A 26,551-nucleotide genomic window follows, 5' to 3' on the forward strand; every position below is an offset into this window, starting at 1 on the left:
TCAAGGAGCATTTGCTTGGGCTCTGCTTGAATAAGCAGGTAGCCCCAGGGACACCTTCTGAGGTCTTGGTTTCTACGTTTGACTATCCTCAATTTAAAAATCTCTTAAAGCACAATTAGCTCATTGTAGGAAAAAAAAAGTGTAAAATACAGGAACATAACAGTTACCCATCATCCTGATACTTAGCAGAAACTACTGTTGGCGTTTTGCTGTTATTTCTTTAGTTTGTGGGTGTGTGTGTGAGCATTTAAAATTGTTAGTCATGCTAATAAATACAATTTAAAAATAGTGGGCAAAAATAGGAACTCTTAGCGGCAGACTGGCAGTTCTTTAGAAGTCTCTATGAAGGGGCTTAGTTAATTGATTCCCCCACTCTCGTGGTAGAAAACTGAGGTTCATCGTCCTTTTTTTTTTTTTTTATTGTGGTGCCATTATGAACATCGTTGTGCACAAAGCCTTTACAAAATATATGGAGCTCTGAATGATTTCCTTAGGCTGAACCCTCTACAAAGTGTGCCTCTAGGCCAGAGAATACGAAACTTTTGGAGACTCCTGATACAGCTCACCCACTTACACTCCCAAAAACAGATGTGAGAGGATGTCCACCTTGCCTCAACCTCACTTGCATCTGGAACTCTCATTTAAAAAAAAAAACAACCCACTGCCAATTTGCTAGATGAAAAAGAGATTACACTCATCCCATTCATTCTGGGAAGAACCAAAGGGAAATTCTAGGAGGACCATCTGGTTATACTCAAACCACCAGAAAGGCGGGTAGAGGTGGGTGCCCTTGTAGAGGAAGCTGAAGTGCACTCTAGTCCTTGGCCCTGGAGGAGAGAGCAACGAGTGTCAGCTGCACCCACATCTGGGTGCTGACTGATGCTCTCAGTCTGACCAGGAGGGGAGGGTTAGGAGAGAAAGGACGATTTAAGAAGGTCCAGAGGGAAGCAGGTCTGGTTTTTAAGATAGGCCGGCTCACTAGCAGGTGGCAGGATTGAAAAGGAGAGGCACTTCTGATGAATTTAAGGCCATGTAAGAAAACTGTAAGCCTTTAGAAAAGGAAGGGGCTGAGGCCCCAGAGAGCATGCCAGGGCTGGTGCCTTGCAAGAGCTTATAAAAGTAGGTTCCACCTGCTACTTAAAACGTCCCCTAATGGTTCCTCTTTGCCCCCACCTCAAACAGGGCATCGAAAGCATCGATCAGATCGCCAGCCTGTGCCAGTCCAACCTGGAGGCCGTACGAACAGCAGCCCGGGAAGCGACACTGTCATTTGGTAAAGTACAGCATCAGAGGTCATGTGCGGTACAGTGGCGTGCCCGAGGATCTCTGGAAGGTTGTGCTAGCGAGGCCTCGGCCAGCCCTCCAAGATACAAAATAGCACAGGGGCTGGGCGCTGTAGGGGCCCATTTAACTGCATTTGGCCAAGACAGGTTTCCTTCATGGTTGAGATGGCAAGATGTGCTTTATTTCCCTCTTAAACTTCAGTTTAGGATCCAGGGGAATGAGAGCCAGATGCAAGGCAGGAATACAGTTCAGCAAATTGTGTCTTGAACATAGGGGCGAGGCACTGGGTCCATGCGAGGGGCAGGCAAGAGCTCCCCAATGCTCCCGCCTCTGCCCCTCACAGTAGCACCCAGGACCCCAGCATGAGTCAGCACCAATGCTGTCTTGGCTCAGCAGAGCAGGAACACTGAGGTGGGGACAATCCAGTGACCGATCACCTTAATCTTTCAGGTGAGAAAGGACGCTTAGCTTTTGAGAAGATGGACAAACTCTGCTTGGAACAAAGAGAAGAGGCCTTTTGCCAGGAGGCGGATGTTGAAATCACGATATTTTAGGCCTCAGAGGACGGGCGCAGATCTGGCTTCTCTGTTTTCACTGCTTACCAGCCTTGACACAGGGATGAGCTTGGGGTGGGGCTACGCCGTGTGCCGCCCCTGGAAGCGTGAGCTGGCCGGAGCTGCTCCTCCATCTCCAGACCAGTTACAAAGCCCAGGGGGCACAAATGAGGGTTTTCATACAGAAGCAGAAGGGGATGCTGTAGGGTTTTAATCACATGGTCGGTTTTGTTCTGAGAACTGGCCTCACCTTCCTCAGCCAGCCGCACTACGAAGGGGCCAAGGTCAGACAGGCTGAGGCCTGGAGCAAAAGGCTCCTAGAGGGACAGACGGCACTTGGGGTCTCCCTGCGGGGCAGCCCGCTCAGCGCTTCTGTTTCAATGACGACTGGGAGTGAACTGGCCAGCGGGCTGACGGTCTTGAGGACGCGGTGGGTCAGGTCAGCAGCAGCCAGCTGTCACCCCGGCAAGCTGGGGACGGTGGGAAGACACAGAGCCAGGGATTCACGATTCACCTTCTTAACCCGGGCTGCAGCCCAGTGGCCACGGTGGAGCCTGCTGACCACGGGTCTCATTCTCATCGTGCTCAGCAGCACATTGAGAATGGCCAAGAAACCTTGAGTGTCACATCAGGAAAAGCATTCACTTTGACCTCAACTCATCAAAATGGAATGAAACCTTTGAAGCAAGTCAACGTCAGGCCTAGTAAATTGCTTTGCAAGCCATAAAGCTGGTTTCAAAAAAAGATTTCCTGAAGAACATGTTCAAAGAAAGAAAATGAGTTTCCTACTTAAGTCTTTTAAAAACTCTCAAACATGCCCCGAACTGTACTTGTGATGAGCTGTGGAGACAGCCTGGGGTAGGAAGGTGATTCCTGACAATGGCGCTGGGGACTCTGTGACTGGAACCTTCTCCTGTAAACGTTCTGTATATACATTCTGTGCTTTTCAGTTGAACTTGGTATATTTATTTGCCTTGTCCCTGAATTCCATTTTTTGAAATTTTGATTAAAATGATTTTTATTGGTGTTTCCCTTTACCTGAAAAAAATAGAGAGCAGTGGCAGTTTGCCCCAGCCTCCCAGGGAGGGAAACGATAGCCCCTGGTGTCCCGAAGGTGCTCTCAGGCCTGCTGCTCAGTTAGGCGGGTTCTCACACACACACTCGGGGGTCACGCAGGACAGCTGCGGACTGAGTGCCCTTGATGCTCCCCGTTCTCATGGAAGGTTCCCCAAGTGCCTACTCCTAACAGATACTGAGCAGCATGGCCTCTCCTTATCTAGCCCTTGGCCTCATCTGATTTATTACAGATTCAGCTTTTTTTCTCCCACATTGGCATGCCACCTCTTCGTGAAAGCTTAGATGCCATTTTTGTATCTGAAACAAAGACTGAAGTGACAGAGGGTGGGACACCACCATCCCTTGGCCACAGTCCTCCGTGGGTGCTCCAGGGTCACATGACCATAGCCTGTGTACCCTTCTGGTTCTGTGGATCCTGCCAAGAGGCCACAGCACTGACCATTCACTCTTTACTCAGTGGCTGGTCATACAACCCTAGAGGATGTAAGGGAATTCTTTGTACAAATATTTTTGCAATGTTTTAGAAATCAGAAATTATTTCAGAACAAAAAGTCAACAAATCACTTTAGAGAAGATTTAACTATCCAAGAAGGAAGAGTACATAAACATTTTATCATGTCACTTCTCCATCAAGGGTGGCTCAACAGAGCTCCTGAGTAGTGGCAACCATAGTGTCTTCTTACAGGCAGCTGGCTAGGCACCCATTCTAAGCAGCCCTCCAAGCAACTTGTGTAGGTTTGCTAAGGTACCCAAGGGCCCTGGACAATTTGGAAGGTGGGTTTTGTCGTGGTCCAAGAAGCTGGGTTGAGGTATGACGTGTCAAACTTACCGGGAAGGGCAAGTTCCCCTGGCTCAAAGGCGCACACAACCCCAGAAGGTGCCCGTCCGGCTTTAGGCCCATTAAACAAAAGGCATGGGAGGTACCCCAAATCCATGTTCTTTAGAAAAAATTTTTATTGTTGCAACTAAAATGCAAACCCATCATTTATATGGCAAGTTGGAAAACTGTACAGTTTGACAGTTCTGTGAGGTCACAGAAGACCCTGAGACGCGCCCCCCCACCCCCCATCATGCATCCATGTATACACACACCTGAAAAGGTATTATACCAAAACACCTCGCTTTTTTTGTTTATTTTTATTTTTGTAAAAATGGTTTATTCCACGGCCATTGTAAAAAATAATGACCTATTGAGTAAATATTGGCTTAAGGCATATAGCAGAGCAGCTCGCTACTTCTCTAACATACGTGTAACAAGATGGAGAGCCATCTGTTTTCCAAGGATAGGAGGTTAAACCAGTATATCCATTTTGAAATGCTACTATATATACACACCCAAACTACTACATACATATACAGGACTTCAAAAAACAAACAAACAAGCCCAACTCAAAAATGCTTACAGCCTGGCACCTCAGCCTCATCCACACCTCACCAAGGTTCTGCAGAGCGATGCCTCAAACGTTCCCACCACAGAATTTCTCTGCACGGGCTTCTAACATGTGAAAGGCAAAATGTGAAAATGCTGGCAAAAGAGCAGCTCGTGAGCTACAGCTGCCTTGTTTTTTTTTTTTCTTGTTAAAAAAGCCACTGAATGTGGAGGTCTTAAGTTCCCTTGCAGGAAGAGTCGTGAGCACCATCAATCCCCCAGAGTTCAAGGGCGGGGGCAGACGTGGCTCTCAGCAAGGCCCCCGGAAGGGGACGGCGGGAGGTGGACTCCGAGGGACTGTCACCCAGATTGCTTCAGGACGTGTGGTTTCCAGCAGTAGCCTTGGTTCCCAATCACAGTCTGCTCGCGAAGAGCGTGAACTTCTGACCGTGGAGTCTGATCCCCAAGGTGTTGGGGGGGACCCTGCTTGCCTGAATGTCCAGAGCGTGAGGTGTGACTACGGCTTCCCATACCCTTGGAATGTCTGAGTTGCAGTGGGACCCAGCTGGACAAGGACAGGCTGGGCCTCACCAGGAAGTCACCAGAGTGTCATACCAGGAATTCGGCAAATATCTCTTACTGGAAAACATCACTCCATTGCTGAATGGCGATGATTTCAGCAAGTCTTAGGAACCACAGCCATGTAATGATCAGATCATGCAAAGGTAGATTGGACTCATACATGGGCACATTAATAAGCAGAGAGCTAAGTATTTCAAGCACGTGGTATTTGATCGGGACACAAGAAGACCATACATGCATTCTAATACACACAGGGGAGGCAGTGATCGAGAGCAAGATTCTAGCAGATAACCAGGAGGGGGTAACTGGGACAAAGTAATCTCACATCATGTATCTTAAATATCCAAGCGTTCAGTATATATTATCCCATGTTCTATAAACATATGCCAAACTTCTTCTCACGTTACCCACAATGTCGAAATAATGACTGCTTACAACCGTCCTCCTTCCTAGTACTGGTCTGACGCAGCAGGCTCATGGCAAAGTCTTAACGTTCCCAGCACTACCTGAGGGTTTATTATTGTACTTTTTGATAAAGCCCTTGATGCAAGGCTGACATCAAAAATTTTTAATACATTATTGGTTTAAGAAAATGCTAGTGCACTATGGATGCCTTTGGGGAAAAAAAAAACAAAACCAAAAATAAATATGGAGTGGAGAGGCTCACTACACACAGTCTCTGTGGAGGTCCGGGGGAGGACACCGTGCACTGCCCACCGGGATGTGCTGGGCCGCACTGAGAGGGAGCCCTGGGCAGGGTGAGCCTCACGCTGGGCGCAGGCTGCCAGCACCATACTCTCCTCTGTTCTCCTCAAAAAATGGGTTGTGGATTTGGTACCCGAAGGAAAAGGAGGGGGAACAAAGTCGAAAGGAGTCAGAACCAACAGCCTGGGGAGGGTGGTTTTAGTGCAGAACAAACGTCCGTCCAGGTCACGGCTGGCTACGCTGTCCTCGGCCCTTACCTACCACAGCATGCCTGCTAGGCGGGCGCGGGCTCTACGAGCAGAGGCGGACAGTGGGGTGGAGGTGGAGTGGAGGTGGGTCAGATTATGTGCTGCTGCTGAACAGGAACTGGAATGAAACCAAACATTTTCAGATGAGCCCAGACCCACCCCAGCAGAGCTGCAGACTCCTGCACTTCCCCCAGCCCCCCGCCTCCCCAGCCACTCCAGCCTCCAGGGAAGGGGGGTTTCATTTTTCTTTTACAACAGCCGTCCTTCCCAAAAATCACCCCAAAGGAAAAAATTGTTTACGTGTTGCTAAACCATCTGATGAACTCAAAGATGGTCACTAGGAGAAAGTATTTAAAACGATTTCTAAAAAGTCTTGTGAGGTGATTTCCACGACCAGAATTTTGAGGCTAATCCTCCTCCTTCCCCTCACTTGAACAGCAACACACTTCTAACGTGTGGTTTTCTGAAACAGCATTTATGTTCCAAAGGAAGTAGAAATCGTTCGCTCTGGACCTCAATGGCAGGGTGAAAAGCTGCTGTCCACCCTGCCGTGACCTCTGACCCTGAGGCAGGGACCTGGAGGAGCCCCGTTTGTGGAGGGGGGGGGATGGGGGCAGAGCCTGACCCGGATGGCCACAATGAGAAGGGACTGGAGAAATGAGCAATGGGAAACCGGCAGGGACACCCTGAGCAGAAGCAGAAGCCGGGTTTTGTTTTCTAGAGATGGCCTTTTGTTGTTTCTTTTCTATAAACGGGGAAGCTCACAGGCACTGTCCAAGCTCAGAATGCGCACAGCAGAGGAAGCCGCTGAGCAGGACCGCACCCTAAACCCTTAAACCCTCTTCTCCAAAGGAGTTTACATTCGTAAAAGCGTGGGAGTCTTTCCCTGGGAAATCAAAAATAAACTGTGTATCTGGTAACACCACCTAGGGGTACAAGAAAGGTTCGTAAGTGCCTAGTCTCTTTTTTTTTTTTTTCCAGAAATAACAAAACCTGCTTTTTATAAAGATTAAAAACAACAATGTGTTGTAATTCTATTATTTTTTTTCAAAAACAAATAACAATAACAAAAAAAAAAAAAAGAAAGAAAGAAAAGAGAGAGAGAGAGAGACACATATTTGGCATTTTCTCTACTTACTCCTGAATAGGTTAAGGCCCTGAGATTAGACTCATATATATTCTTGGGACCACAGGGCTCCTTAAAACCCCAGTGCATCAATCCTCAATTCTCTCTTGTTAGCCCTTCACAGTTCCAGACTTTAAAAAACCTTTACTCTGTTTCTTCTGAGACTGGCTCAGATCCTTCCACAGCACTGAATGCTAACGCCGGGCTGTCGGCCAGTGCTTTCTGTACACGCGGTCCTGCCAGCACGTCCGTCAGTGGAAACATACCCTGTAGCAGAGGTACGCGCCGGCCGTGAGGACCGTGGCCATGCACATGTTGACCAGGAAGGGCTTCCAGGGAGTCAGCGCCTGGTCCTGCTCCTCCTTGGGTGGCGATGGCTCCCCCTGGGCAGGACCTGCCCCCAGGGCCCGCCTTCTGACTTCAGTGTCTGGACTCGTGCTGAGGGATGAGAGGCACAGAGATGGGTTACTCGTTTTGGAGAAAACGGTGAGGATGCTATTATTACAGTTGGAATACTACTAGACGGTGATGGAGAGCTGGGGAGACGCTGAGGAGACATATAGGCGCTGGTGCAGACAGCTACTAATTTGCCTTGGGGTTTGCTTGGAGAACGTTTCCCTTCAGATCAAGGAGGGCAATGGTGGGGCCCATAATATGCTACCACTCCTTACCCAGGCCCCCTACGTAAGAGCCTGTGTTGCTGCTGACATGAGGACATCATTCCCTCTTGTCCCTTAGCCCACCATGTTCCAGGTTTGAGACCCCAGCATCAATCCAATCCTGCCAGTAGGACCGTTTCTCAGGCATCATGTGTACATACCCTAGCTGGCCTCCTGGTGGCAAGCCAGAGCACCCCCGCGCGGATGACATGCCCTGCTCTCGTTCCAGGCCTGTCTCAGGAGAGGCCAGCTGAGGCCCTTCCTTTCCCTGCCACTTGCCCCAGGCCTTGGCCTCACCTCCCTTGCCTCCCGCCGCCCTTGCCCCCATCAGAGACCCAGACCACAGACGTCCTGCTTCTCATGTGTATCTACGCCAGCAGCATCTTATGTAATGGTCAGGGCTACCCTGAGGCACCACCTTCCCAGGAGACAGGAGAAGGTGGCACAAAGCACCTGCTTTTTGGTGCCCTGCATGACACCCTGGTGGCAGGGCTGAGGCCCGTGTGCACACAGGTGCCCACTGGTGTCCTGAGGCACTTATGTTCTTGGTACAACTCCACTTTCCCTTGGAACTCTCTGGCTTTTAGCTTCCTAAATCCACACACTCTTCCTCACCACTTTCACACACACACACACACACACACTGAAAAGCACCCCTCTCTCCACCACAGTCCTAACGAAAACAGAAAAGAACGGGTGACAGAGTGGACCCAGTCACGTGCCAGCTCTCACCTCTCTTACCCTCGACTCTTGGCAGGCCCTCAGAGCACACTGGCTCACCCTGAGAACATCACCAGAGGTCCTGGGAAGAAGTTAGGCACAGTCTCCCTCAAGCCCTAGAACTAGATGCAATGCTGCTGTGATAGGGACTCAGCTGCATGGGTCAGGGCTGGGGCCTGGCACTCAGCGTTTGGCAAAGAGGCCAGGTAAGATCCTGCTGTTCACAGCAGAAGGACCACTCAGGCACAAACAATGTATAACGGGCTTTGCTAAGTACTACAATTCCAATGTCTGGCCACACCGGTGTACCCCAATCCTGTCCTTTAATGGCTCCAGAATATCCCAAGGTAGGGAGAAAGCATTGATTTACTTCATCCCTAGGTATATAATCAGCTCATTTCTAATTGTTCACCACTCCAAATGATGCCACAATGAACACTTCTACCTATAGATCTTTGGATGTCTGTTTGTGAGCAGGAGGCTGCAAACCAAATTTCTAGATGTGTACAAATGCTGGGTCATGGCATATGCTTATCCAGAAAGCAGGAACCAGGCCCTGTCTCCACAGGCTCAGGCTCACTCCCACTCATTAAGTTTCCATGCCGCATGCAGGCAGCCTTCCTTGAGCACCTCAGGAGGGGAGAGTATCTCTTCCCAAAGGATGACCGCTGCAGAGTGCACCTCTACCTCCTTATCATCTATAGGCTCCCATTCATCACCCACTGCCCCGTCCCAACAAGATGGTCTAGAACGCAGACCAGGGGCCATGTTCCAGCGATCTCAGTATTTCACATACGTCAACAGGTGCTCAATAATCTTTGCTAAATGGCATTAAACTAATCAAGACTACACGAAAAGGTTAAATTCCCAGAAGGACCATTCTATGGGTAAAAGCACCAGATCTAACCTGGATATCCTGTTTCAAGACTGGCTGGAAGCCTGGGGGAGGGCATGGTCATCTCTGGGCAGGACGAAGTTACAGGAATCCCTGATTCCAACGGGCACCACAAGATGGTGCTAGAACCCCGCTGAAGTAGATCCCTTCCCTCGGCCTGCCTGCAGCCAGGGGAGGGGCAGGGATAATCCAGGGGTCCCATGCCCCAAAGACACAGAAGCCATGCTTGCCAGGAGGAGGCCGTGTCCTCAGGGTTTCCATATCAATGTGTTTCTGGATCGGTAAGGGTCAGTCCCCCTTACCCCCAACACGCCAGGCCCCTCTGGCCTTACCTTTCCACACTACAAGGGACGTTTAAGGGAGTTCTGGTTTCTTCCTTGATGGAGCAGGCTTCTTTATCCTCCCCAGGTTCATCCTTTACCCACTGGTGGTTGGGGAAGAATTCCTTGCACTTCCCATTGTGTGGCTCCAGGATTCGTTTGGGCGGTCGGGGAGGAGGGGGGACGTGTTCGGGTGGGGGCTCCAGGTCCTCGTGGGAGAGCTCCTTCCATTGCTCCTGGAGAAAGCAGTACGAGAAAGTCCCATTAGTATCCACACTGGGCTGATGTGTCAGGAAATATGCTCCCCTTTAAGTACGCAGAGGCAAGGAGGTGCTCTCTGCTTCCTGGGTCTACAACATATACTTGGAAGGTGAAATCTTTTGAAAATAAAGTCTATTCTCCCTATCAACATTCTCTACATCAGCAAGTCAAATGCGGAAGTTGGATCATGGTGAACATTTCCACAACTTTCTAGCTATTTAGCCATGGAAGAGAGCGGTTTCTTCTGACATATGGTAGAGTATTTGCACTTTTACAACTGACAGCCTCCTTCTTCGGAGCCCAAAATTCAAAATCAACACACCCGGATGCAAGCAGAAGCAATGCTTACCTGCACTGAGGAGTCTCCCATGATGAATTTGGCACCTTCGATCACAGCTAGGTAGGAGAAACGGAGCTGGTCTGCTGTCTGGATCAGTCCCATCCGGAACTTCCTCATTTCTAACAGAACTTTCTTGATATCGACAGAAGAAGGGTCTTTCCTCTTGTCCATCTGAAAGCCAGAGAGGAGACCCAATTCAGCCAGCTCCAACTGCCAAGTACAATGTGATTTTCAACGTTCTGGAGGAGTGCTCCAATTTCCACTCGGGAAAAATCAAAGCGGGGAGGAAGAATTCTAGTAAATGTGAGAAAATGCAGCATAATTGGGACCAACGGAGCACAGAGGAAAGAATAAGAGAAAGGGATGCTTTGGATCTTCCCAGATTCCAATTTCCAATTAGGATTATCCCTCTGAACAAAGCTACTTGGAGTATAGCTACTTGCACAGGAGGAAAACTGTTAAAAATTGAAGATCAACGCTAGTTTACTGCAGAGACAATGACAGAGCAGCTGGGAAGCCACAGGGGGCTGAGACAGGCTTCTTTCTCTTCCCAGGGCCTGCAGGGGCCTCCTTACCAGCAAGAGGCAGGTGTCAGCCAGACAGAAGGTCCCAGACCTGCCGATTCCAGCGCTGCAGTGCACCACGATAGGGCCATGCTCCGTGCTGAGCGATCCCGACTCACGAACTTTAAAAAGAAAGTTCAGGAACGAAGCTGGTGATTCGGGGACTCCAAAGTCAGGCCACGTGGTATAGTGGAAATGTAAGATCTCTCGAGTTTCTTGAGACTTGAAAAAGAAAACACAAAAACAAAAAAACCCCACTCATGATGATTCTGAGAGACCTGCCTATACAAAAATCACTACGTCCGAGTAAGTGCAGAGTGTGCCCACCCCCACCCCCCCATCTACTTCTAAGAACAGCTTTTACTTCTCAGATTTCCTCCTGTCTGCTCACCCAGTCAAGAAAAACCAAACACTGGGGTGCCTGCCACTGGACCCAAAAGCTCCTCCTGCATCGACTTCCTTTCTTTTAGCATGGAACGTTCTCGCCCACATCCCTCCTCCAGTGCCCTATCATCTCTGCTGTCTTCACAGGTACAAGTGATTTCTCTCCACCCCACAAGTCACAATGACGCTATGAGGCCGCCCACAGCAATCCTGTCCTAAAAGCACTGTGAGGTTTCCCATGAAAGAGTAAAAACGTAACTGCATGTGTGTGGCACCAGCTCTTGATAACTCAGGGCTTTACAAGAGTATCTGGAAGTCTCAGAGAACTGTCATTGTAGAGAAAAAAGTAACTCAGTCTCCAAAGACTGGCGGCTGCCATGTGTGGCTCAACACCCAGCTGGCTGACGAGGAAGGTGTCAACAACACTGCGTTCTTGCACTGGACACATCAGGTCACCCAATTCTCGTACTGACCCTTCGAGGCATGTATTCCCATTATTCCCCTTTTCTCAACTAGGAGACTGAGGCTTGGGGGCCAGTCCTCCATTCAGTGAGGAAGCAGAGGTTTAAACCTAAGTTTGCTTGACTTCAGGGCCCATGTTCAGAGCCCGCAGTAGGAACTTCTGAAACGAGGGCTCTGGCTCTTGTCCCCAAGTGTTTTTCCTGCCCGCCTGGTCTGCTCCAGTGGAACAGAAAGCCTTCTTTGGCCTCTGGTGCCATTTCCAGCTCTACTCCTTCCTCTGAACCTATGAAGAGTCCATTCCCAGGGTGGACACCTGGTCTCCAGCAGCAATGATCAAAATGTAGTTCTCACTGGGGGGAGAGCGCTGAAGATTTTCCTACACTAAGAGCACACAGTAAATGGGAGCCAGTCTTACTACAGAGTAAGCAAGCCCTCCAGCCAGTGAGTGACGGTGTGCACAGGAAGAAGGCGTACAGACAGGAATCACGCCGCCTCAAGCATCTGCCTGCTGCGTGCTGCCAAGAGCCATGTCAGTCCCTAACGTCACCTAGGAGCAAAATGCTTTGGGACAGAGGTCTGCTTACTGACAATGTCTCCCTTTACTTAGCAAGATGTCCACAATGTGTCTACCATGTGCCAGCCACCGTGCCTGGCATGATAAGGTAAAGACGCTGCCCCTGCCCTTCCAGAGCTTCCAGCTTTAGTTGTAACAACCTCCCCAGGCCCAGTGTGATGATAACTTGTGAAAGAAACAAAGATAAACACCAACGAACTAACCTCAGCAAAGAATACAAGTATGTAACCCAGAGCACCAGCTCTGACACATGGGTATCCTTCTGCAGATGACAAACATGGCATTGGGATCATTTACAGAGCCACACAAAGCAATGCCATTTTTTTCCTCCTTAGAAAATGGTCTCCTCCTCATATGGCTCAAAATGAGAGATGCCTTTTCAACTTTTTAAGGAAAGAAAAACACTTAAAAATAGATTTTAAAAACAGATTAAGAAGAAAACATACCAAACGCAAGTTCCTTCTTTGAATCATTAAAAAGGTGTAGGTTGTCTCCTGTTAACACCCTCCCTCACACCTGCCCACCTCTTTCTTGAGGAATCTGCTCTAGACCTGTGCCTGAACAGATACACGTCTGGGAAAAGAACTTTTAAGAACAAAGTCTGTTAGAGCAAACAGCCTCCAACATCAAAACCTCCACCCTGCTGCATGTGCTCTGCCATGCAAGTAGCTCAAACTCCTCTTGCTCCGTCTGAGTTCCATTTCCCTCAACAAGCAGGAGAAATTTTCTCAAGAGTTTACCAGAAGTCACTCTTAACATCAGGCTTGCAAATTTTAAAAAGCATGAAAAAGAACGTCTACTACATAATCCTCCAGGCACATTCCAACACGCTGCCAACAGTATTCCTGAAAATCCTCTGTCAAACCCCTCCATAAATCACAGCCTCAGAGCCCTGTGTGTGGGGCTGCAGCAGGCTCGTAGCTGCAGAGCACTTGCATGGAGACATGCGCTCAGGAACTGCACCGCCGCATTCCGCAGAAGCCACGCGACTTACTTCCCTCTGCTGCATGTTAACCTGTGCTATGTTCTAGATCTTACTTTAGTTAGTAATTCAACAACAGGAGTCATGTGGGCTGGCAAGTAGTCAGCTGAAAACTAACATGTGAACATAACTCTCAGGGGCAGGCCCCCAGCAAGCTCCCACCCGAGTCAGTACTGCTCCCGCCTTCCCTTCAGCTTGCGGGTGGGTACTGCTCCCTGGGTAACCCCGTTACTTCAACCCCACAGAACCTGCTAATCCTTCCTATAGATTACCTTCTGAAGCCTCACAAAACCCCCATCTGAAAGAAAAGGAAACTGAGACACAGTGAGACAGGATGCCCCTCGCCCAAAGTCTGACAGTTTGATATGGTAGAGCCAGGATTCCATCCCAGGGAGTGGGCCAGAAGGTAGTGGCTGACTGCCATGCCCGAGGACGTCCCTAGGAGCTGCTGTGAGCTCCCACCTGCTGCTGCCAGTACTAGCACAGGGTCCTCAAGTGATGGCTGCTGGTGAATTATTTAGAATCGCCATGGGCAGGGCGTTCTGCTTTTTAGCACTGTGTCTTGACCTGTTCCAAGACCATCTTCCAAGGAGAGCCAGCAGCTGGTGTTGTAAGTTCTTCCCATGACAAATAAGCCCAAGACCTCAGTTAGGAAACATACAATGATTATATGATCTTGGGAGTCAGCCCTAGAAGGGCCCTTCTTCTCTTGCTTCAAGCTAAAAAGACTCTGGACAACAAAAGAGGCAGTGGCTGCTAAGTAACTTGCAACTACCACTTCAGTCTCACTGCAGCTGCAAAGATAGGAACAGAGAAGTTTTAGGTGAGAAACTCCTTTTTCCCAAGAAACTGTGATGAACCAGTGTTACAGTTTAGGGAGAGAGCTCTGTAGACAAGGAGGGACCTAAGGACCCCCAGGACTCACCATCCCCACACCTAGCTCCCCTGGTCACCTGGTATGTAAGCAGGTAGGCTCTGCTTAGCATAGTGCTAAGATCACATCTTGCTCAGAGTGTACAAACTCAGGAAAGCTGGCATTAGGTAGTATCACAAGTGAAAAAATACCTCAACCAGTGGCCACTGGAAGTGCGGAAGTACATGCCATACTCACTGCAAGGTTCTCCAATTCCAGCTGCCGTACTGTGTAATACGACTTAATATCTTCAGAGATCAAGGTTAATTTCAAATTTGTGTCTTCAAAGATCATTTCTCTTTCTTCTTTTTGTGGCCAGTACTGCGCACATTTTAACTAGGAGAGAACATGATAAATTACTGTAAGCAATGGACTGTTTTCCTATGAAGGGAGGTATGGAGTACCTTTCATGAGCTTTAGGATAACCCTAAGGAAAACCGGGGGTTTTCTGACCTTGGAGGTCACTGCCAGTGTAACCTACCTGCCCCCTGGGGAGATGGGGGGAGGGCGGTGAAGACCCACAGCTGGTTGGGCAGAGAGGGCTCAGACCTCCAAACACAGCCACCCCCTGGTTCTCCCCATATAGGGAGGTGCTTCAGGGGCCTGGCCCTTCCAGACCATCAATGAGGTGAAGCCAGACTGTACAAAAGCTTTCATCTCTCACAGACGACTTTGGTAGCCATTTCAAAGATTTTAGTGCTGTTGGCACAACGCAGACCCCCTACCCTGGGGACAATAACCCAGTCTAGAGGAGACTGGAGCACCGTGAACAGGTGGTCAAGCCCCAAGTTAGACTCCCTCTCCCTGCTCATGCATGTGAGCTCCATCAAATAAATAAATAGAAGTCTTTAAAAAAAAAAAAAGGCCTCTGACAGAGGCGTGCTGGGAGGGATGACTAGGATTTCCTACGCAGTGACTGCCCAGAAGCCAGTCTCAGGGGAACAGCATGGGACAGCGTCAAGGGAGGACCAGACTGCAGTGACTCTGGTGCAGGTCCAGGAATCCACGTTGTCACCTGGGCAATGAAGAGCCAGGAGGCTCCTGAGCAGAGTGGAGACCAAATCAGGAAGGCCTACCAGTCCTGCTCTAAGGAAGCTGTATGCTGCCCAAACAACAACAGAAAAAGAAGAAACAAACCAAGAAACACCAGATTGTGATGCCAACAGAGCATCAAAACATCAGAAGACCAACAGGACTTTCTAAAGAGCCTGGACCAGGCCTGTTTGAAACACTTAGCCAGTTTCACCCATGTCACTTCCCTAACACTGATGAAGAGTTGCCAAAGATGAACCCCTGGACAATCCTGCCCCTCAGGACTAGAAAGCATCAGTGACATGGCAAGGTCCCCTGCTTGGCCAAAGGGGGTGGGGCAGCTGAAAGGAGGACTTGAGCAGACATATCAAAGATGCACTTCTTCCCACACTTCCAGTAATTAGACCCATGCAATTCCTGAAGACCCCAGAGGCAGAGAGACTGTGACAGGCTCGATGACACATGTGCTGCAGCGTGCACCCAATGCCACGAGCACAGAAGCATAAATGCAGAATGGCCAGGCACTTCCAAGGAAAAGGCCAATGCTTTTGGGTCTCACGGGCAGGGAATAAGAGGCTCTTATATCTCATCTCCACACAGCAAACACTTTTAAAACTCAATATAAAGCCTAATGAATCTGTGATCTGGGTAAAGACCACTACTGCACAATTCTGGGGCACAGTGTCAATCAAGCATCATTTATTTTTTTAAAGAGCTCTCAGGCATTTACAGTAACATGCCATGCTCTGCTTGCTGTCATTTCCTGTAGAAATCGTTTTAACACAAAATAAAACAAAAAAACAAGCATGAGAGCACTACTTCCTGCTCTTCTATTAAACTGATATTGAAAGAGACTTATTTTATTAGAAAGCAGTCCTTCATGAAGATTCAAATTGTGCCACATCCTCGGTCGGCACCAAATGGCAGCGCCCTTACCACATTGAAGCTGGATGTAAGACAGGCCTTGGGGCCTTCCAAAACAGCTAGGCAGTCTTCAGAAAAATCCATGAACATCACCTGGGGTGACCCCATGATGGATGATTTGGCTTTCCCAAGGAACAACAAACCAGAGAGCTAACCAAGCAGCAAACGGATGAAGCCTGAAGTTCCCACAACACAAATCCAGAGTCTCATCGTGCACCATAGCAGTGAAATCAAACAGCACCTTTAGCCGGGGTTTTGGGAGAGAGGGGAAGGCGACGTTCCTGGTTAAACATCGCCTTATTTACTTCCCCTCCCTAAACAACAACCGCTGCCCTTATACATAGACGCACTCTTCATGGACGTGTCTCAACTCAATCTTTGAATCAAACCCACAAGAACTTGGGCGGCTTGGATGAGCCCTAACACACATAATCATTTTCTACACCACTGTTTTCCAGGAAGCACAAGGTCTCAAAAGGTAACAGGCAGGTCTGTGAAAACTAAGGGGCACATCCTACACTAATCAGAGAAGGAAGGAAATCAGAAAACAAATATGCATTGCATGGCAACGCTCTGGGAGCAGGTTCTTACTGCGGGCTGTATGCAGAATTACATCAGCTGAATAAATAAGACACTTCAACTTCTTAGAATTGTCCCCAGTCAGCTGTATTGGGGAAGATAATGTTAGTGCCGAACTGAAATTGTTGATCCCAAGAAACTTTAAGAATCTCAAGCCATGGGGATCCCTGGGTGGCTCAGCAGTTTAGCACCTGCCTTTTGGCCCAGGGTGGGATCCTGGAGTCCAGGGATCAAGTCCCACATGGGGCTCCCTGCATGGAGCCTGCTTCTCCCTCTGCCTGTGTCTCTGCCTCTCTCTCTCTCTCTCTGTCCCTCATGAATAAATAAATAAAATCTTTAAAAATAAAAAGAATCTCAAACCACGCCAGTGTGCATGCCTGAATGACCCTGAGCAGAAAGGATAGTTACACAGGAAAATAGAGATCATGTGTCATGTGATCACAGTAAATAAACTACATGAAAACCAACAAGCCAGGTTTCCTTTTTTTGTTTTTAATGGCCAAGGGGAGAAGTTGTCACAGTGGACAGATGGTCCATTCACAGTCAGCCTTGAATGGCACGTGACCAAGCGCAGGCCTACTGGTCAGCATGCATCTACAGTGCCAGGTTAGCGACTCCCTCGTCGGGGCCAATGGCAAAGAGGTTTCCCTAAATCTTTAGTAACAAACGAATAAAAAGGAAAATCTACCGTATCCGATGATTTCTGAATAAATAACTCAATTTAAAATTCCCAAGTCCGGGGCAGCCCCGGTGGCTCAGCGGTTTGGCGCCGCCTTCGGTCCAGGGCATGATCCTGGAGACCCGGGATCAAGTTCCATGTCGGGCTCCCTGCATGGAGCCTGCTTCTCCCTCTGCCTGTGTCTCTGCCTCTCTCTCTCTCTCTGTGTGTCTCTCATGAATAAATAAATAAAATCTTTAAAAATAAAATAAAATTCCCAAGCTCTCAACACCATCTAGAATGGCGCTTCTCAACAGGGGGAATTTTGCATCCCAGGGGACCCTGGACAATGTCAGGAGAATTTCTGATTGCCACACGTGGGGTGAGGGTGCCTGTGGCATCTCACGGGTGGAGACCAGGGGCATTGCTACTGGCCTCCAATGCAGAGGAAAGCCCCCGTGAGCAGCACTGAGGCCTGGATGCTATTCGGAGCTGAATACTGGCTGGGGTCCCCGGGTCTCACTTTCCTTTGCGGGGTGTGTGTGCTGTGGGAACCTCAAGTTTGTTTCTTTTATTCAAAATTGCTGACAAGAGTGGTGATGGGTGGGAGCTGGCTTTGCCTTTGTAACTTCACATTTTACTAATCAAACCACTGAAGCAGAAAACATTAAAAAAAACACTTTCGCTGAAAAAAAATTTCTCAGAAACATTCCATTTTTTGAACACTCAGGTAAGCTCTTCGGCTGTTATTATCATGCGAACAAATGCTTCAAGAAAAGGGGGTGGCAAAAAGCAAGAATTCAAACTCATGCTGGCATAAGAGGACAGGACAGGAGGCTCTGCTGTAACTAAGACTGTCGCTTCACTTCCAGTGGGGGGAGGGGAGGAGCTTTGTGGTGAGTGCTTCCCGTTTCACCACTGACGTTTCCTTTGATGTGTTACTTCTCTGCACTTGTATTTTTACCCTGTAGGGCCATGACTGTGCTTTCTTTGAAGGGGCGGCTTCTCCAGAGTGTTCTCTGGGTGAGCCAGGTCCTGAGGCAGCCAGGCGCAGCCGTGAGAGCAGTGGCCCAGCTGGGCCGGAGCGCACAGTGCCAGCCCTGCCAGGCCTGCGCACATGCGGTTCTGCATATCTGGCCGCTCACTCCTGTTGGTGTCCACAATCCTCAGCCTACCTTCTCCCAGGACCTCCTCCTCTGAGGCTGGAGGGCCCCAAGTGGTGCTGGTTATGGTGGGAGAGGAGGGTAAGAGCCAGGGTCACAGGGGTGTGGTGTCTATTCACTATGTTGATACCACGCTGTGCCCTGGACACCATATTGCCTTCCACGGGAGACAGGCCTCTAACAGGCAGGCTGCAGAGTGAGACTGGGGAGAGCACGAGCTGTGGCCGATCTGAGGGAAGCACCTGGAGATACCTACGAGGAGGTGGGGCTGGGCACAGACTCAGACTGTTAGGCCAGAGAACCTGGCAAGAATCTAAGAACGGAAGTGTGTTCTGCCTGGAGTTTGGGGATGGAGGTGCGAGGCTGGGGTCCAGGTTAACTAGGTCCGTGGCCACATTATGCACATCCCAGGAGGCAACGGGGGCCACACAAGGGTTTTCAGCTGGGAAGAGGTGTGGTTTCAGCTGGTTTTGAAAGACCGTTCTGGACACCGGGGGTAGGACACATTGCAATCAAGTGGAGAGGCCACGGTGGGGACTAAGGGACAGATGCACGCGCGCAGGGTGCTGCCCAAACCGTCACACACCTCCAGTCCACATGCTATCCCAGGAGAGGTTTTAAGAGTCACAGACAACTCAGAAGAAAAGCTAACACAAATCCTGCAGTACACGCACAAGCACACAAGGTCCATATTAGAGAGGTGGCCAGGGGTCAGGTGGCCGGGTGTCTGACAGGCCAATTCTGAGCCCGGCTGCTCCCGCAGCTCACTCAGTGGGAGGCTACTTGTACCAGCTAGGAAAGCAGTGATGAAAAAGAAGGAAGAGAAGCTTGCTTTTCTCAAGGAAGCTCCGCTCACACGGCTCCAGAGAGGAGCAGCAGCAGCACTCCTGGGTGGAGTAAAGCAGAACATGCACAGGCACTCTGGCGAGAGACCAACTGACGGGGGAAGGAGTCAAGGGCAATTGGGCTTTTCCCTCTCTTTTTAAATTATTTACTCTCTTGACTCATTAATAAACATGTATTTATACTGCTTCTGTAAATTTTTCTAATAAAAAAGATACCGCGTTAGGAGAAATACAAAGGCAGCTTAAAGAAAGAAACTCTCACAGACAGGTACACATAGGACAGTGAGGTGAGCAGTAGATGAATCCATGACTTACCGATCCTTTCTCCATCACTCTGTTGAGCATGACAACGCCCCTGCTTTTCTGCTCCCACACCATCTCCCAAAAGTGACCACATGTGTTAGGCAAAGGGCCCTGCAAATACACAATCCACAAAGCGTATACCATTTTACACACTGACACGCTCCAATGCGAGCACACCACTGGCGGTTTAGCAGACAACAGCGCCCCGAGGCAGAGTGGTGGTTGGGGTTGGGACAGGGACCGCCCTCCCTGCCTAGTGGTCAATAACCGCAATTCTATTTTCTGCCACGCGGTGAAAGGTTATTTCTGCTTCTCAGGGCTGCTTCAGGGCTGACCAGCAGAGGAGAGAAAAGGCTGAGTCTGCTTTCTGGTTTGAGTTGACTGGTGGAGGGGCTCCACTGAGGTCCTTCGTGAGGCAGAGGCTGGGTGGAATACGGAGTGAAGCCAGTGGGTATAGGCAAGAGGCAGTATGGGAAAGCGATCATTAGTGACACTTCTGATGGCTCGAGTCTAGGCTTTAATCACTTATCATCTGTGTGACCTTGGACAAGTGGCTCCACATCTCCATGCCTCAGTTTCTCCACCCATCACACTCAGCTAATCAGTCCTTATTTACAGGGTTGTGAAAGTTTATATGTTTATACATATAAAGGCCTTACCATAGCACTGTGTTCCACAGTCAACAACCAGTAAAATGTTAACTGCTATCACTACTAATTATTACTATTACTAATGACGGACCTGATAATGGCCTGCCTTTATCCTTAGAACAGGAACGTAAGAGATGTAGACACAAATGATCACTCGGTGGTCCAAGGGGGTTCAGTGTGGGACTGGGACACAGTGGGGTGTTTGCCAACCCGGGAATGGGCACAGATGTTTGCTGGATACAAGAGTACAAATGCCTCCAGTTTGTGGCAAATGTTAGCACTATCTGGAAGGGACATCACTTCTTACCTCCATGACAGAGCCTGTCACCTATGCCAGCACCACATCTAGAATGGCTTCCAGTCTCATCTGTTCTCATCCAAATTCTCCTGATTCTCTGCATTCTTTCCCTTCAAGTCCCACTACACCTTCCTTACCTGACCACATGAGCCCTTAGTGCCACTCACTCTCTTGAACTCAGCTGCTTCTGGCTGCCTAAACAGGACACATACGTGCTCCAGAGGGAGCCTCCGACACCAGCAGATGCATAACCCTTTCCGGTCAATTAATAGAAAAATGGCTCCTAGAAGACAGGAGTCCTGGGGCCTCTGGACAGGCCACCATACTTTTCATCCTGCAGTCTGGGCACAAGGACCAGGTCTCACAGCTGTGGCTCTCACCCGTTACCAGCCTGTCATTGTCCCTACTTTCCATCACCCTAGTTTTGGATGGGGTTCAGAGATTAAAAATCATGTAAGATCTGAAAGGAGACACACCAGACTTAGCCAACACTTCATTGTGGAGGTGACAGAGGGCACCTTTGACATTATTCTCTACACTTCCATACCACTGCCTTTTAAAAAGAAAAGGGGGGGGGGACTATAAACTGGTGCTATTTGCACAATGAACAATATTGTAAATTTACAAAATGGGCAGGATTTTCTTGGTTTTGTGGCTCGGAAAATGTGTACCTCCAACTGTCTAGAGGCACAACTCTGGGGTCAGGCTATTTCAATTCCTTTTATAAATCCCAGGGCAAAGGGTGACCATGCAGGCAGATAGATTTATCCATGTTACCAACCTGACAAAAAAAGAGACCATCAGATGTGCCAAGTAATTGCTAGGGTATGGGGGTGGGGAAGAGGGTGGTATAACAGTTTCCATGGTGATATCTTAGTGCTCCATTTGACTTTATACCCCTATCTATCTTTGCGCTGGACTTCCTAACTCCACACCAAAGCTGAATGGCTAAAATCAGTAAGTAAGAAACCTGACTTCTTCTAAAAAGAGAAGTTGCCAAGAAGCCACCTTTCCCTCAACCTCTTCTTGCCAGCCTGCCACTACCAGGATTTCCCTCCTTCTCACTCTACCACAACCACCCTGAAGATGTTGGGAAGATCACAGGCTGAGGCCTGGTAAAAGGCCTGCCCCTGACACACAGATCAAGAACATCCTCAATGGCCCCAGGACACAGCATAGCTGATGTCCCATACACTGGGAGGCACTTGGGCTGATATTTCTCATGGACAGAGCAGAAACGGGACAGAACAAGATGGGGCAGGAAAGAAGAGCCATGGGCAGTATGCCCTGATCTGGCTCCCTGCTCCAAGACAGCCTTTGCTCATGCACTTTTCTAGCTTTGCTGTCATTTTAATCCCCCAGTATTAAACAGATGTACAATGTTCAAAATCACCTTATACCCTAAAGCCATACAGAACACTGATAAATGGATATGGAATGAGAAGGCAAAAGCTATGACTAAAAAGTTAGAGTGACTTACAGGTAACAGACTAAGACTTGAGAAAATGAATTAAAAAGGAACTTCTCGGGTTCCCTGGGTGGCGCAGCGGTTTGGCGCCTGTCTTTGGCTCGGGGCGCGATCCTGGAGACCCGGGATCGAATCCCACATCGGGCTCCCAGTGCATGGAGCCTGCTTCTCCCTCTGCCTGTGTCTCTGCCTCTCTCTCTCTCTGTGACTATCGTAAGTAAATAAAAAAAAATAAAAAATAAAATAAATAAAGTTCAACATTTAAAAAAAAAAAAAAAAAGGAACTTCTCTATCCTCTTTCCCAGATACCCATGGTCTTGGGGTCATATGCCAGGAAGTGTTTCTACAAGAAGGTTAAATATTAAATCACTCTTATGATTTTTTTTTTCCATAAGGATGCCAAAAGCCAGTGGGAATTTTAAATGATTTTCCATGCTTGTCCACATAATCTAAGGATGCTTTTTTTCTGAGCCAAAGAATGAGGACCAAGCTGAGGAATTCTGAGCGGACACCCGGACAAAGATTACGGGTCTACTGCTAACCCTCTTTGATTTCTGTGAGCAGCACTCGATACTCTGAAGTTGAGTTAGGAAACCAACACAGGAACGGGCCCTTCTCTTGCCACAGCTCTGCTGCCTCTGTCAGTGGACCACAGGCAATTCGGGCATTTCATGCTGTTTTCTGTAAGCCCAGCAGCAGTATACTTCCCAGAAAAGATGCATGTTACAACCAAACTGAATCTCTGAAGGAAGATTTTTCCTTCCTCGTTGTTCTTTTGGATTGTGGAAAACCTGACCTTCTAAAAGATGTAGCAGGTTTTATTTGAAGTACAGATGACAGCACTCTAAAATTCTTAAGTTGACATCAAGTAAGGGCAAAAAGCCACTAAAAAAATTTTGGACAATTCATTTACCTGGGTAAGAATGTAACTCCTTTGGGCTTCTTCCATCTTTATCAAACTGGCGTTGATGTAGTCATTATCTTCTTGATGTAGTTTAATCCGACTATGGTCAACTGAAAGGCAAGTCAGAACTCGAAGGTTAGTCCTGGATGACCAAAGTGTCCACACAGGCAGTGCACCCCATGGGGAAAGCAAAAAAGGTGAGTCGGTGGCATTAAGGGCATTTGCATGTTTAATTGAGATTAGTCATCAATATAAGGATGACTTAGTATTTTCAGAAAAGTTTCTGGAAGTGTTTGAAACTTCTGCTAAATAGCAAGAGACAAATTACACTAAAACATGGGTTCTTTCCTAACTGGATAAGCTGTTTTTAGGTCCCACACTTATCACTGCCCCATAACTCAGGAGGCTGTGAGGAGGGGTTGTCAAGGGATCTGTTTTCAGATGCCTAGTATATACTTTCATATGGTAAAAAAAAATACAGTGGCTTCAATCTTTAAAAGGGGGAAAAAATACAACAAAAATTTCACCCAGTCCTTAAAGCTCTAGTTGGTACAATGAACCACCATAGGTAGGATTTATGATCATCTCTCCATCTAACCTATGTCTAATGATTTGATGATGAAATGACCTAAGTAGATAGTGGTGTGGAAAGGGATACCTCGAATTCCTTTATGTCAGTTTTTTGGTTTCTTTTTAAGTTTTGAGTGTAAAACACTTAAATGATTCTAATCTATGAATTAAATTCAACTAGAATTGAATTCTAATATTTCAAATTCAGAAACTGTCATGATCAAAGACATTTAAAAGATACTTAACTGGAAAAAATTAACTCTGAATCCAAAATACTGGAAGTACACTTAAACGTAACTTTCAGAAGTTTTTAAAATTTAACTCTCATTTGGAAGGTCTGCACCAGGTTACTGAAAATGCATAGCCACTTTTTTTTTTTTCCTTTCACCATGACTTGGTCACAAAAGCAGTGGTTCCCTGGGGGCCACTTTCCTTACTCTGCTCATGTAGCAAACAAGAACAGGTGGGTATTTTTATTTCTGGTACAATGCAAGGAATGATGAACCCAGGTGACCATTCATAAATACTATCTTCTCTTCTCGAGCCCAATGGGAAAGAAGTTAAGGGGGGACACATGGTTTGGGGCCTTTTGTTCTAAAGGATTCCAAGGAAATGTTTTTAAAAATTCGTCACCATTTGGAATAGTGTTTCTCATCTCAGAGGATTAATACGAATTCAAATACTTGGGTAATATTTAAGTAGTAGACATTAAAGATCTCAAAAAAGATGATGAGACCATATAACCCATTGATGGGTTACATGAATGGGTTCAAACAGCACCTGAACAGAGTTCAAGATGGGTGACCTTGGACAAGCAATTCTGAGCCCTGGGCTTCTTATTTGCCAAATGGAAGACAAGACAACAAAATCACTTTCTACCTTCAATCATTCTCCCCATGTTCCCTGTGACCCTAAGAGCAAATTCTCTGTTGCTGGACAGTGGAGTTGGGGGAAAACAAGAGAAACAGAAGTGAGATTAGGGGTGAAAAGGTTTGGGAACTGTTTCCTGGAAGAGTATTTTAAATGCTTTATTTCCTCTGTAAAACTGGCTCATAAAAACATTTAGATGAGCACTGATGAAAAATGTAGAAAACGATGTATTAAGACATTACTGACTAGTGCAGAGGAAGGATGGCAAGGGGGTCTCTCCTGGCTCTGCATGAAAGATGCCAACAGTGACTGTTCATTGAAGCTCAGAGTAGCTGGCCAGGACCTCACAACAGAATCACCTGAGGAAAGCTTTGTTTTATTGATAAAACCTACTAAGTGCCACAGCCTAGACATGCTAAATCAAGGTGCTGGGGTGCAATAACGTGCCACTTGATGGCCTAGCACTACACTTCAGATGTGTCTGGTGTACGCCTTTAGTTAATAGCCACTGTTGGTTAATCTCAACCACAGTGAATATTTATGAGCAAGATACTGAGCTAAGTGGCTTATGTTATTTTATTTCATCTTCACACAATCCTGAGATCTGCATGGCGACTCTCCTGCGGACACCACCAAATGCTAGCACCCACAGGAGTGGCGTGACTTAGGCATGCAGGAAGGGCCTGCGCAAGGGAGAACTGATGGAGACTTCTATATTCCTGGCAGATGGAAGGCATTGCCACGGGAGATGCTGGCAGCTACAGTCCTCTCTGATGGACAGGGTCTAACATCCTGGGAGGTGATTTATTTTTATTTTTTTTAAAGATTTTATTTATTTATTCATGGACACACACACACACACACAGAGAGAGAGAGAGAGAGAGAGAGAGAGAGAGAGAGAGAGAGAGAGAGAGGCAGAGACACAGGCAGAGGAAGAAGCAGGCTCCATGCAGGGAGCCTGATGTGGGATTCAATCCCAGGTCTCCAGGATCACGCCCTGGGCTGAAGGCAGCATTAAACCGCTGAGCCACCTGGGCTGCCCCCTGGGAGGGGATTTAAAAGGTCCTCCGTGGCCTCGGTTCTCCATGGCCTAGAGGAGATGGCAAAGTTCATGCTCTTTACTTGGCTCCAGTTTTTCTTGCTTTACATAAATTCTAACATGTTTAGTTCTTGACTTTTGAGATTTCAGCAGATTCAGAGCCAATTACTCAAAAGGCAGAGGAGGCGGTCAGAGGCCAGAAGGCACACTGAAAGATAACAGCAAGAAACAGCTAAAGAATGAGGATGGCAGTGGAGGGTAGGGTGGGTGGGGGTGGAACAAGCAGAGCTGTCTTTAGTGTGTGGGGGGTGCACCACTCCTACTCCTTAATGGCTGTGCAGGGCATCATTACAGTTCAATACGATGCTCAGGGTCTAATAATACTGTTGCTGAGTCATCCAGAAAAGGTTATATTATGCCTACTATACTCTGCTTCAGCTGGTAGGAAAATGATTCATCATAAAAATAGTCAAAACTAAAAAAAGTGCTTTGAACTTAGCTGAATTTTCCAGAAACTGAAACCTCATTCCTTCTACAATCATGGAAAAAACGAACCGTTCCTCTCCGTCTCTGATGCCTTTATTATAGGAAACCACCAAGTCATAGACCTGTACAGACCTGTACTACTATCGATTTATTAGTAAAGCCCATGGGCTCAAGGGGTGCCGGCGGAGAAGGCTGCGGCTGAGCACCCAACAGAAACAGTGAGACTGGTAACGGTGATGTGAATACTTACAGGGACTGACATCTCTGTACCTGTTTCGGTTTTTGTTCTTAGGGAGCTTGGCCACTCTACACGGAAAGTCACTGGCTTCATGTCGGATATCCTACCAAAAAAAAAAAAAAGGATAAAGAGTTCTCTTTTGAAGTCTCTGGCATCAGGAATCCATCCAGACATATAAGTATGCACCATGGACTATATTGCAGGCACTGAGAGGACTTGGGACAGAAACACACATCAAACAGAGCGAGGCAGTGTGGGAAATCCAAGGTGATAACTCAGAGGCATGTGCAAGGTCATGAAGGGAAACCAGATGATGAACCACCACATGCCTGCAGTGGAAGGAAGGCACGGGGCTGAAGCTGGGAGACGGAAAGGGGGGGGCTCTTCCAGGAATACCCAGCACAGCAAAGGCAGGACAGTGAGTGGGCTGCCAGGAGCAAGGACAGGCAGCTGGAGCACACAGGTGGGCAGGCAAGATCTCGGAGAGCCTTGAACATCACGCCTGG

General features: G+C 48.0%; 2 protein-coding genes across 6 annotated transcripts in view; one reads left to right on the plus strand and one right to left on the minus strand.

The window, feature by feature from the left end:
* The window catches only part of RIPOR3 (RIPOR family member 3), a 73,786-nt gene extending 70,911 nt beyond the window's left edge, over positions 1–2,875 (plus strand). For all 5 annotated transcript variants that reach the window (XM_055308133.1, XM_055308151.1, XM_055308141.1 and 2 more), the window contains 2 exons: positions 1,183–1,273; positions 1,735–2,875. In XM_055308133.1, coding sequence (XP_055164108.1) covers positions 1,183–1,273; positions 1,735–1,838 — 195 coding nt within the window. In that variant the 3' untranslated portion in view covers positions 1,839–2,875. The remainder of the gene's footprint in view (positions 1–1,182; positions 1,274–1,734) is intronic.
* Positions 2,876–3,847: 972 nt separating this feature from the next.
* Positions 3,848–26,551, minus strand: part of PTPN1 (protein tyrosine phosphatase non-receptor type 1) — a 67,089-nt gene continuing 44,385 nt past the window's right edge. The window contains exons 2-10 of the mRNA XM_055308170.1: positions 26,058–26,148; positions 22,852–22,952; positions 19,535–19,633; positions 14,217–14,354; positions 10,716–10,925; positions 10,150–10,311; positions 9,552–9,775; positions 7,212–7,383; positions 3,848–5,937 (exon numbers count right to left, since the gene is read on the minus strand). Coding sequence (XP_055164145.1) covers positions 5,914–5,937; positions 7,212–7,383; positions 9,552–9,775; positions 10,150–10,311; positions 10,716–10,925; positions 14,217–14,354; positions 19,535–19,633; positions 22,852–22,952; positions 26,058–26,148 — 1,221 coding nt within the window. The 3' untranslated portion in view covers positions 3,848–5,913. The remainder of the gene's footprint in view (positions 5,938–7,211; positions 7,384–9,551; positions 9,776–10,149; positions 10,312–10,715; positions 10,926–14,216; positions 14,355–19,534; positions 19,634–22,851; positions 22,953–26,057; positions 26,149–26,551) is intronic.

This window comes from Nyctereutes procyonoides, unplaced genomic scaffold (assembly GCF_905146905.1).
Source record: "Nyctereutes procyonoides isolate TBG_1078 unplaced genomic scaffold, NYPRO_anot_genome, whole genome shotgun sequence".
Taxonomy (NCBI): Eukaryota; Metazoa; Chordata; class Mammalia; order Carnivora; family Canidae; genus Nyctereutes; species Nyctereutes procyonoides.